We start from the raw sequence: 21,192 nt of genomic DNA on the forward strand, positions 1-21,192 counted from the left end.
ATATTTACTACAATTTCTGCTTGGTTCTCTCAGTGCGAAATGGTAATAGCTAAAAAGCGAAGACCTGTTTTTAGAGTGAATTCAGAATTCGAAAAATACATCAATTGCCTTCTATTCGACTCTTATCCTTCTATTGGAACTGGAAGTGGTACAAATGGAGTATTTCACATCTGTCCATATTTCTCTACTGAAACCGGAAATGGTACATATTTACTACAATTTCTGCTTGGTTCTCTCAGTGCGAAATGGTAATAGCTAAAACGCGAAGACCTGTTTTTAGAGTGAATTCAGAGTTCGAAAAATACATCAATTGCCTTCTATTCGACTCATATCCTTCTATTGGAACTGGAAGTGGTACAAATGGAGTATTTCACATCTGTCCATATTTCTCTACTGAAACCGGAAATGGTACATATTTACTACAATTTCTGCTTGGTTCTCTCAGTGCGAAATGGTAATAGCTAAAAAGCGAAGACCTGTTTTTAGAGTGAATTCAGAATTCGAAAAATACATCAATTGCCTTCTATTCGACTCTTATCCTTCTATTGGAACTGGAAGTGGTACAAATGGAGTATTTCACATCTGTCCATATTTCTCTACTGAAACCGGAAATGGTACATATTTACTACAATTTCTGCTTGGTTTTCTCAGTGCGAAATGATAATAGCTAAAAAGCGAAGACCTGTTTTTAGAGTGAATTCAGAGTTCGAAAAATACATCAATTGCCTTCTATTCGACTCTTATCCTTCTATTGGAACCGGAAGTGGTACAAATGGAGTATTTCACATCTGTCCATATTTCTTTACTGAAACCGGAAATGGTACATATTTACTACAATTTCTGCTTGGTTCTCTCAGTGCGAAATGGTAATAGCTAAAAAGCGAAGACCTGTTTTTAGAGTGAATTCAGAATTCGAAAAATACATAAATTGCTTTCTATTCGACTCTTATCCTTCTATTGGAACTGGAAGTGGTACAAATGGAGTATTTCACATCTGTCCATATTTCTCTACTGAAACCGGAAATGGTACATATTTACTACAATTTCTGCTTGGTTCTCTCAGTGCGAAATGGTAATAGCTAAAAAGCGAAGACCTGTTTTTAGAGTGAATTCAGAATTCGAAAAATACATCAATTGCCTTCTATTCGACTCTTATCCTTCTATTGGAACTGGAAGTGGTACAAATGGAGTATTTCACATCTGTCCATATTTCTTTACTGAAACCGGAAATGGTACATATTTACTACAATTTCTGCTTGGTTCTCTCAGTGCGAAATGGTAATAGCTAAAAAGCGAAGACCTGTTTTTAGAGTGAATTCAGAATTCGAAAAATACATCAATTGCCTTCTATTCGACTCTTATCCTTCTATTGGAACCGGAAGTGGTACAAATGGAGTATTTCACATCTGTCCATATTTCTCTACTGAAACCGGAAGTGGTACATATTTACTACAATTTCTGCTTGGTTCTCTCAGTGCGAAATGGTAATAGCTAAAAAGCGAAGACCTGTTTTTAGAGTGAATTCAGAGTTCGAAAAATACATCAATTGTCTTCTATTCGACTCATATCCTTCTATTGGAACCGGAAGTGGTACAAATGGAGTATTTCACATCTGCCCATATTTCTCTACTGAAACCGGAAATGGTACATATTTACTACAATTTCTGCTTGGTTCTCTCAGTGCGAAACGATAAGAACTAAAAAGCGAAGACCTAGTTTTAGAGTAGATTAAGAGTCCGAAAAATTTTCTCAATTACAGCCCTTATCCTTTTATTGGGACCGGAAGTGGTACAAATCGATTAATACTTCCGGTTTCGATATTGATTCCTTGTACTTTGGAACTCCACCGCAGAGATATCCAAACTCACGAGCACTTGGGCCCAATTCGTATCGAGGTCAATAGATGAGCCCAAGCCCATGTGAACACGAGTCATGTCAGTGCACAGAAGGCTAGAGCCCGAGTCCCAATGAGGCCAGTGAGCCCGAGCACGAGCGAGTCCGAACCTTATTGAGGATAGCGAGTTTCATAGAAAGTACATGATCTTGACATAGCAAGAGTTAATATGTCAGTCTCCGCGTAATTACCTCAAGCCAGACGACAGAAAGTACTCTTAAAAAACGTTGACTATCCTCTTTCATAATATTAAAAAGAAAAGAAAAATTACACCGGTATACTGATCTTTTCTTATGTTCCCCTTTATTTTTTTCTTATTCTTCCTTTAAAAGTGAAATCTTAAATATAAAGCTGAATGTTGGTCCGCCATACAAACTCACACTGCTGGCTGGACTGGCATAGTTAGGTGGGGCCTACTTAGCCTATACAAAATTTTATAAAAAGCGTATCCTACGGCAAAGAGGAGGTTTAGAATTTGTTTTTCCCGTAAGCCTCTCAAGTTAGGCATATTAACTTGGTAAATAAACTCCTTATTTAAAAAAAAAAAAAAAACCGTTAACCAGTACTCAAGTGTTTTCGAAAATCCCGATTTTAAATGAGAGGAATTTATTTTATATCCATTTTCCATTTTGTATTTACCTATGTATAAAATTGGGAAAATAACGGAATGGTTGAACTCTTTAAAAATCAATTTTTTTAAAATAGTTAGCACTTTGGGTGAACGTAGCTTTTTTTATCAGTACATTTTTATTGAAATGTGTATTCTAAGGTAGGTAGTCACGGGTATCTAACATTAAATTCTTACCAAATAAAAGTACATACCACATAGCTTGAAACGAATTTTTTTATAGTTACATGGACACAACGTTTTTTATTATTTCATTTCGATTAAAATATGAGCATCCTAGAAGTGGAAAGAAATCTTTCTTTCTTTTAAGTTTTACGTCCCACGGTTATTAAAACGGGAAAGAAGATTCAAATATATATCTTAAGTATCTTCCGTAAACGTATTCTTCCCATGCTTCGAAAAGACATATCAGCTACTTCGATATAAATAGCTCATCTTCAAAACTTTTTGTCAAACAATATTACTGTCTTCCAAATGATGTCGATACAAAATAGTCTACAGTCTAGTCTTCAAAGAAGTCGTATTAACACATCATCAGTATTGAATTTGGATGTGTAGGAAAATTACTGTCAGGTGATTTCAAGGTTAGTAAGTTAAGCTCATGCCACACAAGGAACGATCCACACAAAAGGAAGGAACAGGGAACAAGGAACACATAACATAATCATTATCAGTGAAGAATTAATATTAATATTATTAGGATATTTAGTGAAGGTTATGTTTTAATATAAATAATTAAAGTGTGCACTTTATATCCGAAAGGAAGATATTTATTATTCTTTATATGATTATTATTGTTTAACAGAGTTACACAAGAGTTGAGAGACAGTTTGCTTTATGAAACGTTTATGAAAACGTAACTCCTGAGTAGTTGGTTAAAAACACGTACATGAAGTTACAAGAAAAGAAATTTGTATAAAATAAATCAAAGAAAGTTTTTTTTTTTTTTGTGATTTGAATATTAATATGTTCAAAATGGTAAATGACCGATGGACTACGAAAACAAAAGTAGGATAATGACGAACTAATTGCCTTCGAAATATATCGGGAATTACAAAGTACAATTTACTTTTACTTTACTTCTTTCAATTGTCAAGAGAGATGCTGTTGAAATGTGAAACTAGCTGGAAAATATAACAACTTTTTTCTGCAATTTCAATCTATGTCCTTCCCTTTCCCCTTATAATTAACGAAAATGTTGCTTTTGCCATAGAATTATCTTTTATACTTACATAGAGTAACTTACTAGCGCAAAATCATTATTTTTTTTTTTCATTTATGTTCTTTTGTCAATGACTTCGAAACAAACGAAAATAATTTTAGCACGATTTTCGAATTTACAATGAATTAACATTCTCAAATTGATGCGTTTGATCTTACATTAGCATTATCGGTTGGAAAAAAAAAATGTTCATCTTAAAGGAAAGAAGCCGTGAAAAGCAATATTTTGTAATCGGACATAAACTGAAAATGTTTGTTTCTTGTTCAGTTTGCTACACAAGATTGCTAAAAATTTTGTTCATTAAAAAAAGTAGAACGCGTTATTTTCTAACTGAGCGCTAACGGAAAATGTTCGTTTCTTGTTCAATTATTTGAACAGTAAATATAAATTTTTAACAACAATTTTTCATAGGTTCCTCGCACTATTTAACAATTTCTGTACTTGACATAAATATTTAAAATTTTTGCTACAATGTTTGTCATCATTGGTATTCTTCAAAAAGAAATAGATTTATTTCTTTTTTCTTTCTGTCTTTTTTGACAAGTTAACTAATTAAAGAAGCTATTTTGTTACGAGCATACTCCATTTCAAGGAATAGGATATGGAATATTTTATATTTTTAGAAAAAAAAAGGAAATAGCATCATCAAATTTTATAGGAGGAAACATGAACGGACAATTTTCGAACACTGTTGTATACGCACTTTCTCTCGTGCTGGTACAAAGGTATTTTGATAATTTCATTAGCAAATGGTTTGGAAAAAAATGATAGTAGTTATGGCTTGGAGATAGAGAAACAATTAAATTTTGTTCGCAAATCGTAATTTCATTTGCAAACTTTATCAGGACTCAAAACATTTTATAATCTATCAAAAATCCTTATGAAAAGTTTCAACATCTGTTTGGATACATTTTTTAAAAATCAACAAGAAAACAAACGTCTTACAAGACTCCCGTCCTCCGACCCTCCATAAAGTACTTTATATCTTTCGTACGCGTAAAGAAATCTATAAAATACGTCATTATGGTTTATGAGGTATTGTTAAGAATGTTTTAACGAAATGAATTTTTTAAACCTTTTTAAAAATTTAATCGTAACGTAAAGGTTTTATTTTCTTTCCTTTTTATTTTTTAAAAATTTTTATGACTACAAAGACACACAAACCACACTCTGCCAAAATGCCTAGAAAATATATATATATATATTTCTGTCTTGCATCAAAATTTGATTTAAAGGAAAAAATGCTGCAAAAGGAATTCATATTTAGAGGTGTCAGGATTTCGTGGCTAAAAAGCAGGTTTATTATATTTTTTTAAAGGGAAAAATAATGTCTTTCTCATTTTTTGTTGCTTTTCAATCATGCAAAACAAACCTCACTCCGACTTACACTTAGCATACAGGCCTGCTGGATCTGGAAGGGCACAAAAATAACAGTTGAATAACGATGAAAACAACTGACAAACACTACAAAAAATGAATAAATACGAGAAGAGTTAAGAAAAAAACTCTCCCATTGGTTTATTTTTCTTTACGTATTTTTTTTAATGAACGACGAATATTTTTTAAAAAATAAAATAACATCAGAAATAAAACTAAATACGTAAAATATTTTTATCACAAAAAATAATCTACAAAGTACTACAATAAGTAGTTCTGAATAATACACATAAACAAATATAGACAATACTTGAACAAATAAAATTAACAGTTCACTAAAACATCTAACAAAAAAGAGAAATTTTAATTAAGTAAGAAATAAGCAGCAAAACTGCTATAAAAAGACAGCTTTCTGAGACCAGATAATAAGTTCTTTGTAAACAATCAGCTACCACCAAAAAACCGTGTGGCCTTCTGAGAAGCTGGAAAATACAAAATTGCAGCAAGCTTATGTTTAAAACCATCAACTATTTTACACAATTCTTGTGAACAATAATTTGAAAGTTTTATTTAACTTAAAAAAAAAAAAAAAAAAAAAAAAAAAAAAAAACAATTTATGTCATCCCAAAGCAATATACAATATGTGTACATAATTATAGTGAGGTTAGTCACTAATTCACCCTGAAACAAATAAACTATTATATTATCATATAGTTAGTTCCGATGAAAGTTTTTTTTTTTTTTTTTTTTCCAATTTGAAGGTTTGATCCTGTAACATTGGCTCCATAAAATTCATTTTCTCAAGATAGTTTCACACACACACACAGAAATGACGCAAATATTCATTTTTCGCAAAATTTTTCCACACACAAAAGTGAGCTAAATTCATTTTATCAAGATAAATTGACATAGAAATGAATTAAATTAATTTTCTCAAGATAGTTTGACACACGCAAATGAACTAAATTAATTTTGTCAAAATGGTTCAACAAACAGAAATGAGCTTTAGAAAATTAATAGTAGTCCCCTTTTTTTTAATAAAAAAAATCCCTTTTTCAAAGTAACTGCACAAGAGTATTATTAAAATTTGGAGAACAATGGTCTACAGCACAAAGTGCTTTGAAAAAAATTGATGAGCGTTTGAACATGTGATTTTCAACTGAGAATTAAGAGGTAACGTGATTTTCAACTGAGGATTACAAAGTAACGTGATTTTCAACTGAGAATTATAAGGTAGCGTGATTTTCGACTGAGAATTATAAGGTGGCGTGATTTTCAACTGAGAATTACAAAGTAACGTGATTTTCAACTGAGAATTACAAAGTAACGTGATTTTCAACTGAGAATTACAAAGTAACGTGATTTTCAAGTGAGAATTACAAGCTAACATGATTTTCAAACTGAGAAATACAAGGCAACTTTATGACGTTATATTGTTCTTTAGTTGAAAACAATATTTTCAGAACTCTCGTGACGTGAATTTCCCGCAGAAAAGAGTAATGATAATTCAAATAAAAAATGAAGGACAATCTGAGATACCTTCAGATATTTTCTGGTCATACACTCGAAATTGATTTAAACTGGCTGTACTATAAGAATGTGCCAGCATGCAGACAAAAAACTCAGCAGAGATAGCTTTGAACGGAAACCTACAAGGAGTTCGTACCGGATGATTCGGTAATGTGTGGAAATGTTCATGTCTCTGCCACTGCCAAGCCCTTTGAGAAAAAGGGCTTTCGAGAACTATAGTTCAATGAGCTTTACGTAGTTTAGATTTAGCGACTGTTTGTACGAGGTATTTCCGAAAAGTAAATTCCAATGGCCATACTGTTTATTTAATAACAATATGGCTAAGGATACACACCTATTTCCTTTATTGTCACCGCTAGTACCCAAACATTTGTTCAGTCGTGGTATCAGCTTATGAATGACCACGTCTGCTTAAGTCCGCCGCTTGTTCCTTTCTAATTTTGGTTTGGGTTGAATGTGTATGTCACATTGAAGTGATTACTCCTTCCTATCATTCTAACATGTGGTGATAAACAATGTTTTATCGTATATCATAATATTGTCTCTCAAACTCACCACTTTTCTCTTCGCAGTGTTCCTTTTTATGCTCCTCGGTCAACTTGATGGAAATCCATGTACATAGAACTTTACATACCTCAAAGTGTTGTATCACAACTTCACGAAGAATAGTTCCGGCTGCGATGCAGCTCTTGTGTCATTGCACTCCGGTTTTAGCACACCTTGCAATTCGCGGAATCTTGCATTTCCGCTGACATTACAAACGTCTCAGTTGTACAGCGTCAGATCTCGTAATGTCACATAAACGCTGATAAAAGCTATTCAGTTGAAGTCGACACTAGTGTTGCCCCAACAACATAATAAGAAACAAAAGAATCCTACTTTACGGATAAGCCTCGTATATACGCTCCAATATATTCAAATAGTTGGCGCGAAGACAAGGGTTCGACTCCAACTCAGAATGAATACAGTTGTGTGTGTGCGTGTGTGTGTGTGTGTTGAGTCAGAATTGAATTAACATGTAGCGGATCCGTCTATTAAAGTTACGAATAATGGCTCTGGGTCAACGTGATGACTTCACATCAGCTACTCAAAAAGCCATTTGTTCGGCCATTGGCCTTTTCAGATGTAACGCCAGGGAGTTAGTTTGCTGGATTTAACCAGTGTTAAGAGTTCAAGTAGATGTGAACGAATATAATACTAAAACGTTCTGTTTCATGCTTAAGAATTATATATATACAATTGTAGGGAAATTACTGGATTTTATTACACTTGTAAACCTGAATGCTACTTATAAGAATGGTACAGACTTTGCGAGTACTTTTATAGTTGTATCTTCATATCTAGACGTGTTAGCATAACCGATAAAACTAACGCCTTTGATTCATTCAAGAGTCTTCAAACTTCCGAACTGATGGCGTATTAAAACTTTTATGAATAATACTTAAGGGGAAAAAATACTAAAAATTACTACCTACGTTGCAATTTCGTAAATACAACATCAACATAAATTTTCATAACTTGCTAACAGATTTAGCCTTTCCATCAACTTTACAATACTGCAAGGATGATGGGCGGAAACAGCAAATATTCTTTTTTTTTTTAATTTTCACAACAATAATTTAGGTGTTCTTGACAACTGATTGCGAGACACACCCTCCATAATTACATCGCATGTACACACGTTGATTAACTACTCAGTTAACTGCCTACTCTGAAAACAAAACGTCATTCGGTTCTCATTGTGTCCTGGTATATTGTGTACAATTTTAAACATATTTCTATGCACTGGGTGCAAAATTATGTGTTTAAAATACCGTATTTTGATGATTTTGTACTGTCATCATCATCATCATCATCATCGTCATCATCATCATCATCATCATCAATATTTTGTTATTATTGGCAGATCACTAGCCGCAGCTGAGAAGATTCTATGCTCCATGGTCTTCCGCTAACCTCTTCGTCTTCACGTACGATTTTTCTGTTATTATATCGTCCATTAATTGCAGTTTCCTTCACCCCCTCCCTCTCTTTCCTGCCACCATACATTCTAGCACGTCCTTTAAGGTACGGTTCCATCTTAGCTAATGTCCCAACTAGTTTATTTTCATCTTTTCAATACAATATCTAAAATTGTTCTTTTCTCCCTACCATTCCTAACAGCCTCTTTATTTGTTTTCCGCTCGACCCAGCTAATTCTCTCCATTCTTCTCCACATCCACATTTAGAAATCTTCCAGTCGTTTTTCATCATTTTTGCATAATGTCCATGTTTCTGACTCATATAGTACGATACTCCACACGCATCATTTTATGAGTCTTTTTATCAACTCTTTATTCAAGGTCTCACAAAACAGTACTTTTTTCCTCCTAAAGGTTTCTTTCGCAATTCCTATCCTTGCTTTTATTTTACCTTCATCACTAATAATACTGCCCAGTTTAATGTAATGCTAACAAGTGCTGTAGCCACGGAGGTAAGGAAGGCATTAATAACAATATTTCTCTGCCTGCTATATGGCATACGGGTTCAATTGTACAGTGCTCATCTTCCCTGTAAATGTCCTCTGGTTTGTTCTCAGGGCCAGATAAGCGCGTGGTGAACATCACTGACTATGAATCTTCTTGGGGTTCTTCTGGTTTCCTTAAGAGTCTTCATCCCGGCGAAATTAAAATACCGCTAATTTTACAGTAATTATGTGATATCTTCAAATAGATAAAAGATAATTGAAATATGAAACAATAGCGCCCTAGACAATATTATTTTGCGTGAGGTACCATTATCACAAGTCACCTGAGTGGCTTTGCGTTTTCAGCTGTTTAGAAACGCGAAAATAAATGCCGATTTTTATAATGGCTCGAAATCGAAAGCAGATAAGTGAATCGTGATAACGGTTTCTCATGTAAAATAATATTGTCTAGGGCGCTCTTGTTCCACTTTTCGATTATATTTTATCTATTTGAAGATATCACATAATTACTGTAAAATTAGCGGTATTTTAATTTCGCCGGGATGAAGACTCTTAAATATCATATTCGTTCTCTTTATATTATTATCAGTGGCGTATTTAAGGGAGGAGGCTTCCGGGCTTAAGCTCCCCTCCCCGAAATCTTACTATAGTAAAGTAAATGAAATATCTTGCAGACTTTTCACATTTCCAGGCAAATCCCCCCCGAAAGTTAGCAAAGCCCTCCCCGAAACAAAATCGTAAATATACCACTGATTGAGGAACGTTAGCTCAGTTCTGATGCGAGAGGTTCCTGGTCCGATGTCAGGTCATGTTAGGTTGTGGTGAACATATCGTGTCAGTGAGTTTTCACGAGGTTCTCCCTTTATTACTACATTCTCATTCCACTAACTCTTTGACAATCAATCACTTTCCTTATTCATCCGTTTCCTTACGACTATATGCATAGCAGTGGAACGTTAAAGATTTTATTTCTTTTCTTGATTTTATTTCATTTCAATAATAATAATAATAATAATAATAATAATAATAATAATAATAATAATAATAATAATAATAATAATAATAATAATAATAATAATAATAATAATAATAATAAATGGTCCCAACCCTATTTTGGCCCGTTGTGCTGGTTATGTTGCGCCGATAACTAGAAAATAAAGCAATAATCTGGACCTAAGTAAAGCAATGATTACACCTAAGTACAAGGTAGGAAAATGTAAACAGAAGTTATTATTAGAGTAAATAAAACACGAAACCATCCAAATATAAGTTTAACGGACGAGAGCAAGTGTGGTAGCAATGAAGGATAATTTTTAAAAATCATGGGAAGGTTATGACGAAAAGTGTAAAACTGAAAAAAAAATAAAAAAATGTAGTTATGTCTTCCCTTCGAATTTGTGACTAGCCATATTAAAATCCGCGTTTTAATTTAATGAGACCTAGATTGAATTCAAAATGTTTAAGCATTTACCGAGCACAAGTACTAAATTTTGTAGTCACAGCCCTGAACTAATTAATATCACTTTCCGTTGAAGGCATATATATATATGACATAAGGGCTTAACAGTTTAAATGGGGTTCTTTAATTTGCTGTTATACAAGGTGTCTCATAAATTATATACTTAGTAAACAGAAATACTTTGGTATTCACGTGGCCAGTGGTTAGAAAGCAGATTTCAGATGTTTGGAAAAGTTGGTGTGGTCCTGTGGAGTGGTCTCCGAGATCCGTATCTCAGCGCATTTGATTTTTTATCTTTGGGTGTATGGTGTATTTGGTGTATTAACATAAGATACAAAACAGAAAACATAACTAATCTCAAAAAACGTATCACTAACGCCATTACAAGCGTAACTCTAGCTCTGCTTATTCGTGTTCTCCAAGACTGAAGGGCACGTATCAAAATGGTTTCCAAACATTGGTAGTTATGTAGAGCATATTATACAAATACAAGTAATTTCATTAAAAACAAGAATTTTAAGAATGACAAAAAAAAAAAAAATGCATCAAAAAATTGCAATCTTGGACAAATTAGTTTTTGGATCAGGAGCCACAAAATTTTTAAACGGACCCTAAATCGAGTTTTCATATTTTCTACGGGATAAGCACATCACTCTCAGTTAAGTGATAGTTTGGGTTTGGCTACACTATATGTAGTTCTCCAGATATAAGAGGTACAAGACAGTTTTTGTTGATTGAAATATATTGGATCTTTTGATAGTTTTTGGATCAGAGACCACAAAATTTTTGAACGGCCCCTAAATCGAATTTTCGTATTTTTTATGGAATATCCACATCATACTGAGTTAAGTGATAGTTTGGGTTTGATTACATTATATGTAGTTCTCCGTAAATAAGGCCTACAAGAAAATTTTTGATTGAAATGTATTGAATCTTTTGATCCAAAAATGTTAATTTCTCTATGTATGGAGACTTATGAGGTACCCTGCAAAATTGTGTGTTTGGAGGTTAATGTATCTTTTCAGTGGAGACTCTATGTGAGACTGGATCTACTAATTTAACATATAATCCCTAAAGTTATTAATTTAATCGTTTTTCGACCTCGCTTATTCAACTATTAGTTATGCTACCAAATCGTAAATTAATGAATGACTGAACTGTGAAATTGTATGTAATAAAATAACTCCATTGCTATTTGTTAATAAAAAATGTCTATAATTATATCCCGTTTCTTTCTTATTCTTCTTTTTGTTTAAAAATTTAAATTGTTCGCTGTTTGTTTTGAGATAATAACTAGAAATTGACGAGTAATAATGTTTCAGATTTAGCGATTACTTAGTTTCGACAAAGATTTCTGTATTCCTCAGTGGCTCGGAAATTCCTATTGAACTGTTCTTCACATTTTCTGACGTTTTATACCATTCTGATGTACCAACAGTAATGTACAGATGGGAAATGTAGTTACATACTTATATTTTCTGTCCCACTAATAATAAAAATAAAAAAAAAAAAGACCTTAGTTACATGAAAGTAAAGAAATGAAATATTCCTTTGTTTTCACTCTTATGGTGAATATATATTTAAGAGCAATTAGTGCACAGTGATAGGGTGATTAGTGATAATTAAGGTGACTTCAAGTTGTTCTAAAACTATTTCTTTTGCGTATCGTAGCCTATTATGAGTTTATTTATTCAAAAATAAGCATAATCACTGCTTTCCAGGTTAATACAAAGTTTTTCTTATACAGGGTGGAGCAGAGGAAACACATGTTTTTCTAAACGGCTAGTACTCGCGACGAATAAGGATATTGATTTTAAGCGACCGTTGGCAGACACTTCAGACAATGTAGATTCAGTCTCTATGGAGCGTTGGAGCGTAGAGCAGTTCTGTACATTAAGATAACCGTCCAGATGAAAATGGGCTTCATTATTCATGAATACTGGGACATCTGCATCTTCCGTAATGATAGCGTCCATTGTGCCACAAAATTCTCTGCACTGCATAAAATCCGTTTCACTTAACTGCTGGACAATCTTATTGACATACTCAGCGATACAGTCTGTCGCCTACTGATCGTTTCGGACTATCAAGAACTGCCCTTTTCAGTATGTCTACGTTTTCCGGAGTTCGAACTGAACGGGGGAGATCAGGTGATTTCTTTCTCATCACAGATCCAGTACTTCTGAACGCTTCAACTCATCGCAGTATAGAGTTTCAATCTGGAACTGTATCTCAGCGTTCGACATTAAACTTTCGACGGAAAAGACGTTGAGCCGTGTCCACAAAATCACTGTTTCTAAAGAACTGTTCGATTGCGAACACACGATGCTTTAAGCTCCAACGCTCCATAGCGACTGAAACTGCATTGTGTGAGCTGTCTGCCAACCGTCGCTCAAAATCAACACCCCCACTCGTCGCCGAGTACTTGCGGCTTAAAAAACATGCGTTTCCTCTACTCCATCCTGTATATTTTGTACCTAATCGTGGCCCTTTCACTAAAGTCCAAAAGCTAGTTAAATTCAACATTATGAACTTCTTTCATAAAACTTATTTGAACTTTTACAGATTTGTTTGCAATAACCTACAGCGCAATTTGACAATATGAGTTTTCTGAGATCAACCCTCTTGCTCACATTTTCCACAATAACTTAGACAAAAACACCTTCATGGAGCACTGCCTTATTACTATCTAATAAGCCTTCGATTCAGTGATGTACGCAAGGAGGGCTTTCGAGGTTTATACAAAAGTAAGCATATACCATATTAAGATATCCAACTGAAATTATATAAACTCGGGAGCTTGAAACTCTCCATGACAAACTTCCGTGTACGCCACTGTTTCGATTGATACAACTTTCATGTTCCCGATAGTTCGAGATACTATATCACAAGAAACATATATTAGTTCACCAATATGTGTTCTGCAAGAAATCCTTCACCTTCGCTATCTCTAAAGTTTTCCCTTCTTCTAAGCAATTTAATATTGAAGCAATTATCCAAGCATTAGCTAAGACTCGAGCCCCAAAACTTTCAAAGCTCAAAACCTGCAAACCCCAAAGACACTAACCAAAGTTTCTATTTCTAGGAGAAGTACATCATTAAATCAAAATTATTATTATATGAATAACATGATAAATAAATAAATATGATGGTTCTTACGTACTTCGTTTTCCATCTGTGACTACTTGCTCGCAATCGTTTTGTAGCGTTGATATCGGACATTGGAACAGGGCCCCTGAACGATTGGTATTTGGCTGCAAATTTGTACCTAATGGCGCTCCAACTAAAATCCTGCAAGAAAAGGAGGTAAGAGTAATTAGGAACATTATTAACTAATAGATTTACTGAATTTGTTTCATTATCTTATTTTATTTAAGACACACATACAGATAAAACCAGTGGCAGAGAAAGGCGCACGACCGACTATCTCTAACTGAACATCTTTAATATTTTGTTTTTCTTCTTCATTCCTCTACGAATTTCATTGACGAGCCATGTGAGAATTGAAAGCTAAGTAGCAATATTCAGTTTTTCTTATTTTAAATTGTAATTTAAGGAACTTCCATATGCATATGCCGACACATTGAGTTGGAGTTTTCTTCCTTCAGCAGTCCTCTCTTTCTGCCTCTGAATATTTCATTACGTGTACACTGCTTGAAATGCTGATAGATTAGACGACTAAAGGATCATTTGCTCTATACAGAATAATGGAAGTTGGGGCATAGTAAAAGCTAAATCCGAAACAGTAATTCTTATAAAAAAAATTATAAAAAAAAAAAGAATCCGAATAGTTCTAAACACATCTCAGTGGTTTCTAAATAACTGTTAATTTATATAGATAGTATAAACTATTTTTTCTTTATTATCCATGGTTATATCAACCATCTTTATCCCCATTATTAATGGTCATCCAACTGAAGCCCTTAGCTCCGTCCTGTTCTGCCACCTAGTTAAGGTAAATGAAAAGGATCGGTTATCACCAATATATGGCACTACATGCCTCCTATCTTTCTAAGTATTTTTTGGGCAGCAACAATATTGAAAATTATTCAACCAAATTCAAGAAATAAATATTCAGATTTTGTCCAAAGATAAGTTGAATCAATAATCTGGAATAACTGTGTGCACTAATTTTTTTTTTATTTTAATATTTAGTTTTTTCATTGTTAAGAAATTTTCGTTAATGGAAGCATGCTTCTGAAGAGTAAAATTAAGTACTCTCAAGAACGAAAGGAACAAAATATTTTCTTTAAAAAACTGCACGGATTATTCTGATTATTGATTAAGTTTATCTTTGAACAAAGTTTGAACATGCATTTCTTGAATAAGATTGGTTGAATTTGGATATTACTTCTCCCCACAAAATACATTAGAAAAATTGGAAGCACGTGCTGCCATCTGTTGCTTGCTATTATTTCTCTAAAATAGCCATAAAATAAATAAATGATTGAATGAGTTGCTATTAAAACTTAATTTTACATAAAATAGAGCACAAAATGACTTAATGCCTTTTAGGAATCATATTTGCATTTTTGGTATAATAGAACACATGTCAGAAACATTACTGCACAAAAGAACTAAGCGATAGAAACAGTTCTACCATATGTGCAACACGTGCATTTGCACAGGGCGACAAATTCTGTCATAATTATATTATTTAAAATAAATATTTCTTGTTGGAAACAGATTTCATAATGAAGGTAGTTAAATTTCTATTTGAATACTACATTCATAAATCATGTTTAGATCGCATTAGTTTAAGGTCAATGGACAGTGCTAAAGCAAATGGTCAAACAAATCCCAGCATGAATTGCTTGATTGTTGTCAAATACAAGAACCCAATTTACGAACAGTACAGAACACCTGTTCCATTCAGTTAGTTATCACAGTTCAAAGTAAAGTTTAGTCTTGAGTTTGTCACAAACAAGTTCCGTATCATTGAAAGTGGAAACATGTTTTATTATTATTATTATTTTTTAACAGATGTAGAAGGAAAATCAAGAACTAAAGATAAAAGAGCTAGTTGCAGTGGAATTGCAAACTTATAACTTATATTGAGATTGAAGCTCGATGTTGAATTCTATAAAAATGATTGCTATATCTCCTCTGCAGGTATGTTTGCTTTATTTTTCACTAACATACTTAATTATTATTTAAAGAAAAAAACAGACACAATGAGATTGTATTTGAAGTGTTTAGACCTCTATGAGTGCGAGTGCACTTTCCCTCCCCTTCGTTGTTTATGACGAGGTAGGATACTTAAAATCATGGCTTTTTAAGATTTGTTCTTTCTGGAGAAAGGAGGGGACGGCAAATTACCTAGACCGGTCCTGTTTACGATAGCTTTTCAAAAATAATATCAGGGCCAGTGACGACGCCCAATTTAGTTTCTTGGTGGAGGAGACGGAGGGATAGCTATGTTTTTTGTACACTGAAAATGGTGGTTTCGTACTATCACATGTCGTAGGGGACAGTCGGGGAGGGGAGAGATGTATTTACCGGGAGCCCTCCCTCTACTTCCCCCTCTAGCGTTGTCACTGCTCGGAACTAATAGGTTAAGTCGAGTTCCCCCAGGTTCGATTCCCGGCCGGAGCTCATGTGGTTCGGATTCCACGTTAATCAGTATGTCCCGTTTCATATAGCTTCGCTGTTGAAAGGGACGTTAAACTCATAATCAACTCAACTCAACCCTCTCCTCCAGTTTCTTTCAGAAAATGTAATTCTCTCAAACTTACCACAAATGAAGCAGAATACTTAAACTGTTGGTTACTACTGATCTTTAAAGAGTGAACAATTACTGTATTTATAATAATCAAAAGAAGAAATCAAACAACTACCACTGACGTCAAGCAGTAAAATTACTCTCGCTATTTACAGCATATCACAAGTTCCCCGATGTAATAACGCCAGAGATAACGTTTATTTTCGTCCAACCATTTTAGGCTGATTAATTATTGAAACATGACAGTTAACAAAAGACAGACAAGGTAGCCATTTCATTATTGCTCTTCCCAATTTATCCCACCCTTATGCCTACTCTCTCCTTGCTCACAAGACCGGCAATAAAACGAAGCCATGTGTAAAGTAAACTTTTATAAGAGTACTTGAGGGCTATGGTAAATATCATATATACACACTAACGGAGATATAAGGGCAGTTTTACAGGAAGTAGTAATAGTAGTATTCCCATCATGCTGAGGAATATCATTGTTTGCCCACGTTATCAGACCATCTGGATTGGATTGCTTCAGCTGTGTAAACATGAATGCTGTTTTGAGAGCAAAAGTCATCATTTCCTGTATCTAAAGCACCTAACTTTTTTTTTTTTCATTTTGTACTAACAAAGGTGGTTTCTTTTAAATTTTATATTGTATATAATGGAATCGTATCGTATACTAAATGCCCTTGAATTTCATTACTAAACAAACTTTAGTAAATTACAATACCCCATCACTCGGGTACAACTTTCCATGAGCAATAATAGCCACTTCTCAACATCAATACTAATAACAAAATTAAAAACATGTACATCTATCAGAAAAATCCTCTCCCCCCCCCAAAAAAAATACAAAATTAGCTTATCTTTTCGATAAGTGATTTTACAGAGATGCAGTGTCTACTATATTTACATAAACTTTTTAAAATGTTTACAGCATTTTTCCTTCACTTTTATGTATGATATTACAAGAAATGTAGTATGCGAGGTATGTATGCCATTCCTCGGACTATGTAAGTCAAATTTTATTATAGTTCAAAGCAGTTATAACTGAATTCGTTTGTCAGTTCTACCATTTTCATAGTATTTAAATGTATTTCTTTTACGTTATTACTTTTGTATTGATTGTTTTGCTATTGTCCGTGTGCAAAATAACCATTATATAAGTTAACAAGCAAGTTTTTATACAAATACAGGTATTGTAAGTGTTCGAGAACTGACCCTTGAGGAACACCTTAAATGCATACCCGCATAGTATTATGTTTCTCTATTGCATGTTTTCTGTTTAAGAGATACAGTATTATTCAAGAAAATTCAATAAGTTTACATTTTACTCCTGTAATGCGCAAGTTCCTTGTACCTGAGTTTCATCTCATTTCTAAACTCTTCTCAATTATACTCTCTTGTCTATTATAGGCTATACCTGCGTCATTCAATTTTCTTTGTTGATTTTTGACTGGAAAAGAATTTTTCTACTCCTCCTCTGGATCTTACAGATGGGCACCTTTGAGCACTACTAATAACTATATGTACGTTGTATCCAGGGACGTACGGAGGGGGGGGCACGGGGGTCCGGACCCCCTCTGAAATTTCGACTTTTTAAAAATTTAGCCTAATTTTAGGGGCAATTTTAGCAATTTTAATATAAAATAGCTTCATATTTAGTTTGGACCCCCCCCCCCCGAAATAAATTCCTGGGTACGCTACTGGTTGTATCTGTCCGTCTACCCAAAGGAAGTTCAAGTCCCGTTTCCTGGTTATCTAGGTAGGTTTGAAATGAAATGAGTGAGTTTTACGTCCCACGACTATGCCGGTTCGACTAAAGGAGACGGTGATGATGAGAGATGAATGAAATGGTGGAATGAAGAAAGTGGGAGGAAACGGGAGAACCCCGAGAAAACCCACGCACACGGTGTTTGTCCACCACAAATCTAGGTAAGTTTGTTACTAATGAGTTTAGCATCCCTTTCAGTACTAAGGTTACGTAAGACACGGACATCCAGCTTAACGTGAAATCCGAATCACGTGAACTCCTACCAACAATTAAATCCACGTATCCCACACAGAAGATGTGTGCGCACCCACAATATTTTGTTGGGAGGGATTCAAAGGTTGGAGGTGTCCAGTAATGCAAGGTACTATGTCTATGTAGTACTGAATTATTGTTATTATACACCTATAAGTTATTGTTGTGTACAGAAAAAAAATAAATAAACTAGACTGTTTTTATAAAAAAGAAAGAATGCAGAAGACGTGTAAGATCAAGCCTTTAGGCTACATCAGTCATTTCTCTGCTAAACAAGTTTGTATTAAGAAAGGGGTTAAGTTCCGAAGTTGGGCGTCCGTTTCCAGCAAAATTTTTAAATTTACAGGAAAGATATGGATAATTTGATCATTTGTGTGCTTGATAATATATAACAGTCTCGAAAAATCTGTTTATGTGTTATATATAAGCGGTTATAAACATGGGACTATACGGAGAGCGGAGGGAACTACTTGGCGCAAGGTAACCGAACAGTTGCATTGTGGGAAAGAAACGAGCATTTATGTTATCAACATGGTGAATGTACAAGGGCAATGAACTAACAGTTTTAACATTTGTGAAGCAATACGTTGATAACAAGGAAAATCTTTTAAAAGTTTGTGAAGAGCACGGATTAATGAACCTAATAAATTGCAGAAAGGGTGGAAAGGAGATAACAGCGAAAAAACGTGGCGAAAGCGGACGCCCAACTTCGGAATAAATGCCTCTAAGAAAGTGTATAAATGCACCTCCAGTTACGAAATTTTGGGCAATTTCGGACCCGATGGCCCCCACGTGGGTGTGCCCCTGTATGCTAGTCATATAACCCGTGAGGCCACTAAGGCAGTTACGTGGAGTCAGTGTAACCAGTTCCTTCCCCTGTAATTCTAAAAGCTATACTGAAAAATATAAATTAGGAAGTTAGAGAGAAAGACTACACTGATATTTAAGATTGAAAATTTGATCTAATAGTAATTATACAATTATGCCTTCCATGCGTAAGCATTCACCTGCACATATAAATTAAAATTCCGCCTCGTATCTATTTTGGCTTCTTATAGTAACAAGAAGCTATAAATTAAAATTCCGCCTCATATCTATTTTGGCTTCTTATAGTAACAAGAAGCTACTCTACCAATAACCAATCTCTTTTTAATTGATTGTAATTTGATGTAATTAACTTCACAATTAAAGAACTAATGCTTTAAGACTCGTTGGTGGTCTATCAACAACGCCAACATTCGTGCCTGGAACATAGTGATACAAGCTATGTTGTTTTGTTTCATTTCTACGCTGTTAACTTCCGCTGTGAACCAGGTGCATCGTGTATTTCATGCCACCTCCATGCTCATATGCCCTCTTTACAAGACTCCACCCCACTCTTTTTGAAGGGTCTTCACACACTATTTCCTGGCAATGAATGTGCCATCCTCATTCTGTATGTCAACAAGTACGTTACATGCAAAATTTATTTCCACACAGGGATGTATACTATTAATAATTATAGGTCTGTAATACTTTAAAAATAAACGGATTTATGGGTTACAAAACGACATGTCTTTATAAATCTTTGTAATACATTGTGTGGTGTGTTAGCAGGAAAATAAACTTAGTTAACTACAATTAAAAAAAAATGTTTAAAAAAAGGGTATTCATGAATATGTCGATACTTTTCATCTGTTTCGACGAAATTAAAAAAATAAAATAAAATAAAGCAATCGTTGAATTGAAGCAAGGATGCGAGAATCTACCATTCAATTCAACGGGAATTTGTATGTCTTTCTCGTTGTCCTCGTTTCACAATAACTCTGATAAAACTTATCCGATTTCTGTGAGACTTAGTATTTATTTTCCTCTAACCTTTGGAAATAACCATATTGTTTGAAGTTGAAATCCATCCAGGGTTGGCCCTAGGCAATTTGCCGCCCTCCTTTCTCCAGAAAGAACAAGTCACGATTTTAAATATCCTACCCCATTATGAACAACGAAGGGGAAGGAAAATGCACTTGCACTCAGAAAGGCCTAAACACTACAAATTTAACGTCGTTGTGTCTGTTTTTCTTTAAATAATAATCTATTATGTTAATGAAAGATAACGCAAACACACTGCATAGGAAAGAATGTAATTATTATTATAGAATTCAATATCGAGCTTCAATCTCAATATATCAGATTGCAATTCCAGTGTAACTAACTCTTTTATCTTTATTTCTTGATGTTTTCCTTTTAATCTAGTAGTTTAAAAAAAAAATCGTTTCCACTTTCAATGGCAAGGGACTTGTTTGTGACAAAGTCAAGACTAGTTTCTATATCAAAACTGTGATAACTAACTAAATGGAACAGGTATTCGCTACTGTTTGAGAAGTGAGTTCTTGTATGTGACAACAATCAAGCAATTCACGCTCAGATATGTTTGATCATTTGCTTTAGTACTATCCATGTGATCTTAAATTGATGCGACCTACATGATTTATGAATGTAGTAGTCTATTCAAATAGGTCAGCTTAGTAAATTTAACTACCATCATCATGAAGTATGTTTTCAACACGAAATATTTATTTTAAATAATATAGTTGACAGATTTTACCGCCCTTCGAAACCTGACGTTCCGTGCAAATGCAGGTGTTGCCCTGTTCATCAGATATATTACCTCAGATACATTGCCTTCATCAGACATCTCAGATATTTTGCCTTCATGAGACATTATTTATTTTTTTTATTTATTTATTGGACACCTATTACAGGAAAAGAATATTCCCATTTACAATAGGCTTACATAATTGCAAGCTTTATAAATATTGAAACACACAACAAAAATAAAAAAATAAAATAAACATGCAATTAACATCACGAACATGAGAAAACACAAGTAAGAG

At 34.1% G+C, this 21,192-nt stretch overlaps 1 protein-coding gene across 3 annotated transcripts in view; it reads right to left on the reverse strand.

Moving 5' to 3' along the window:
- The window catches only part of mew (multiple edematous wings), a 534,082-nt gene that overhangs the window by 80,626 nt on the left and 432,264 nt on the right, over positions 1 to 21,192 (reverse strand). For 2 of the 3 annotated variants that reach the window (XM_081740322.1, XM_081740323.1), the window contains exon 2: positions 13,741 to 13,868. In XM_081740322.1, the coding sequence (XP_081596448.1) occupies positions 13,741 to 13,868 (128 nt within the window). Of the gene's footprint in view, positions 1 to 5,131; positions 5,156 to 13,740; positions 13,869 to 21,192 lie in introns of all 3 variants that reach the window. The other variant, XM_081740321.1, reaches the window with a different exon arrangement.

Source organism: Thermobia domestica, chromosome 15, assembly GCF_964235325.1.
Source record: "Thermobia domestica chromosome 15, izTheDome1.hap1.1, whole genome shotgun sequence".
Lineage (NCBI taxonomy): Eukaryota > Metazoa > Arthropoda > Insecta > Zygentoma > Lepismatidae > Thermobia > Thermobia domestica.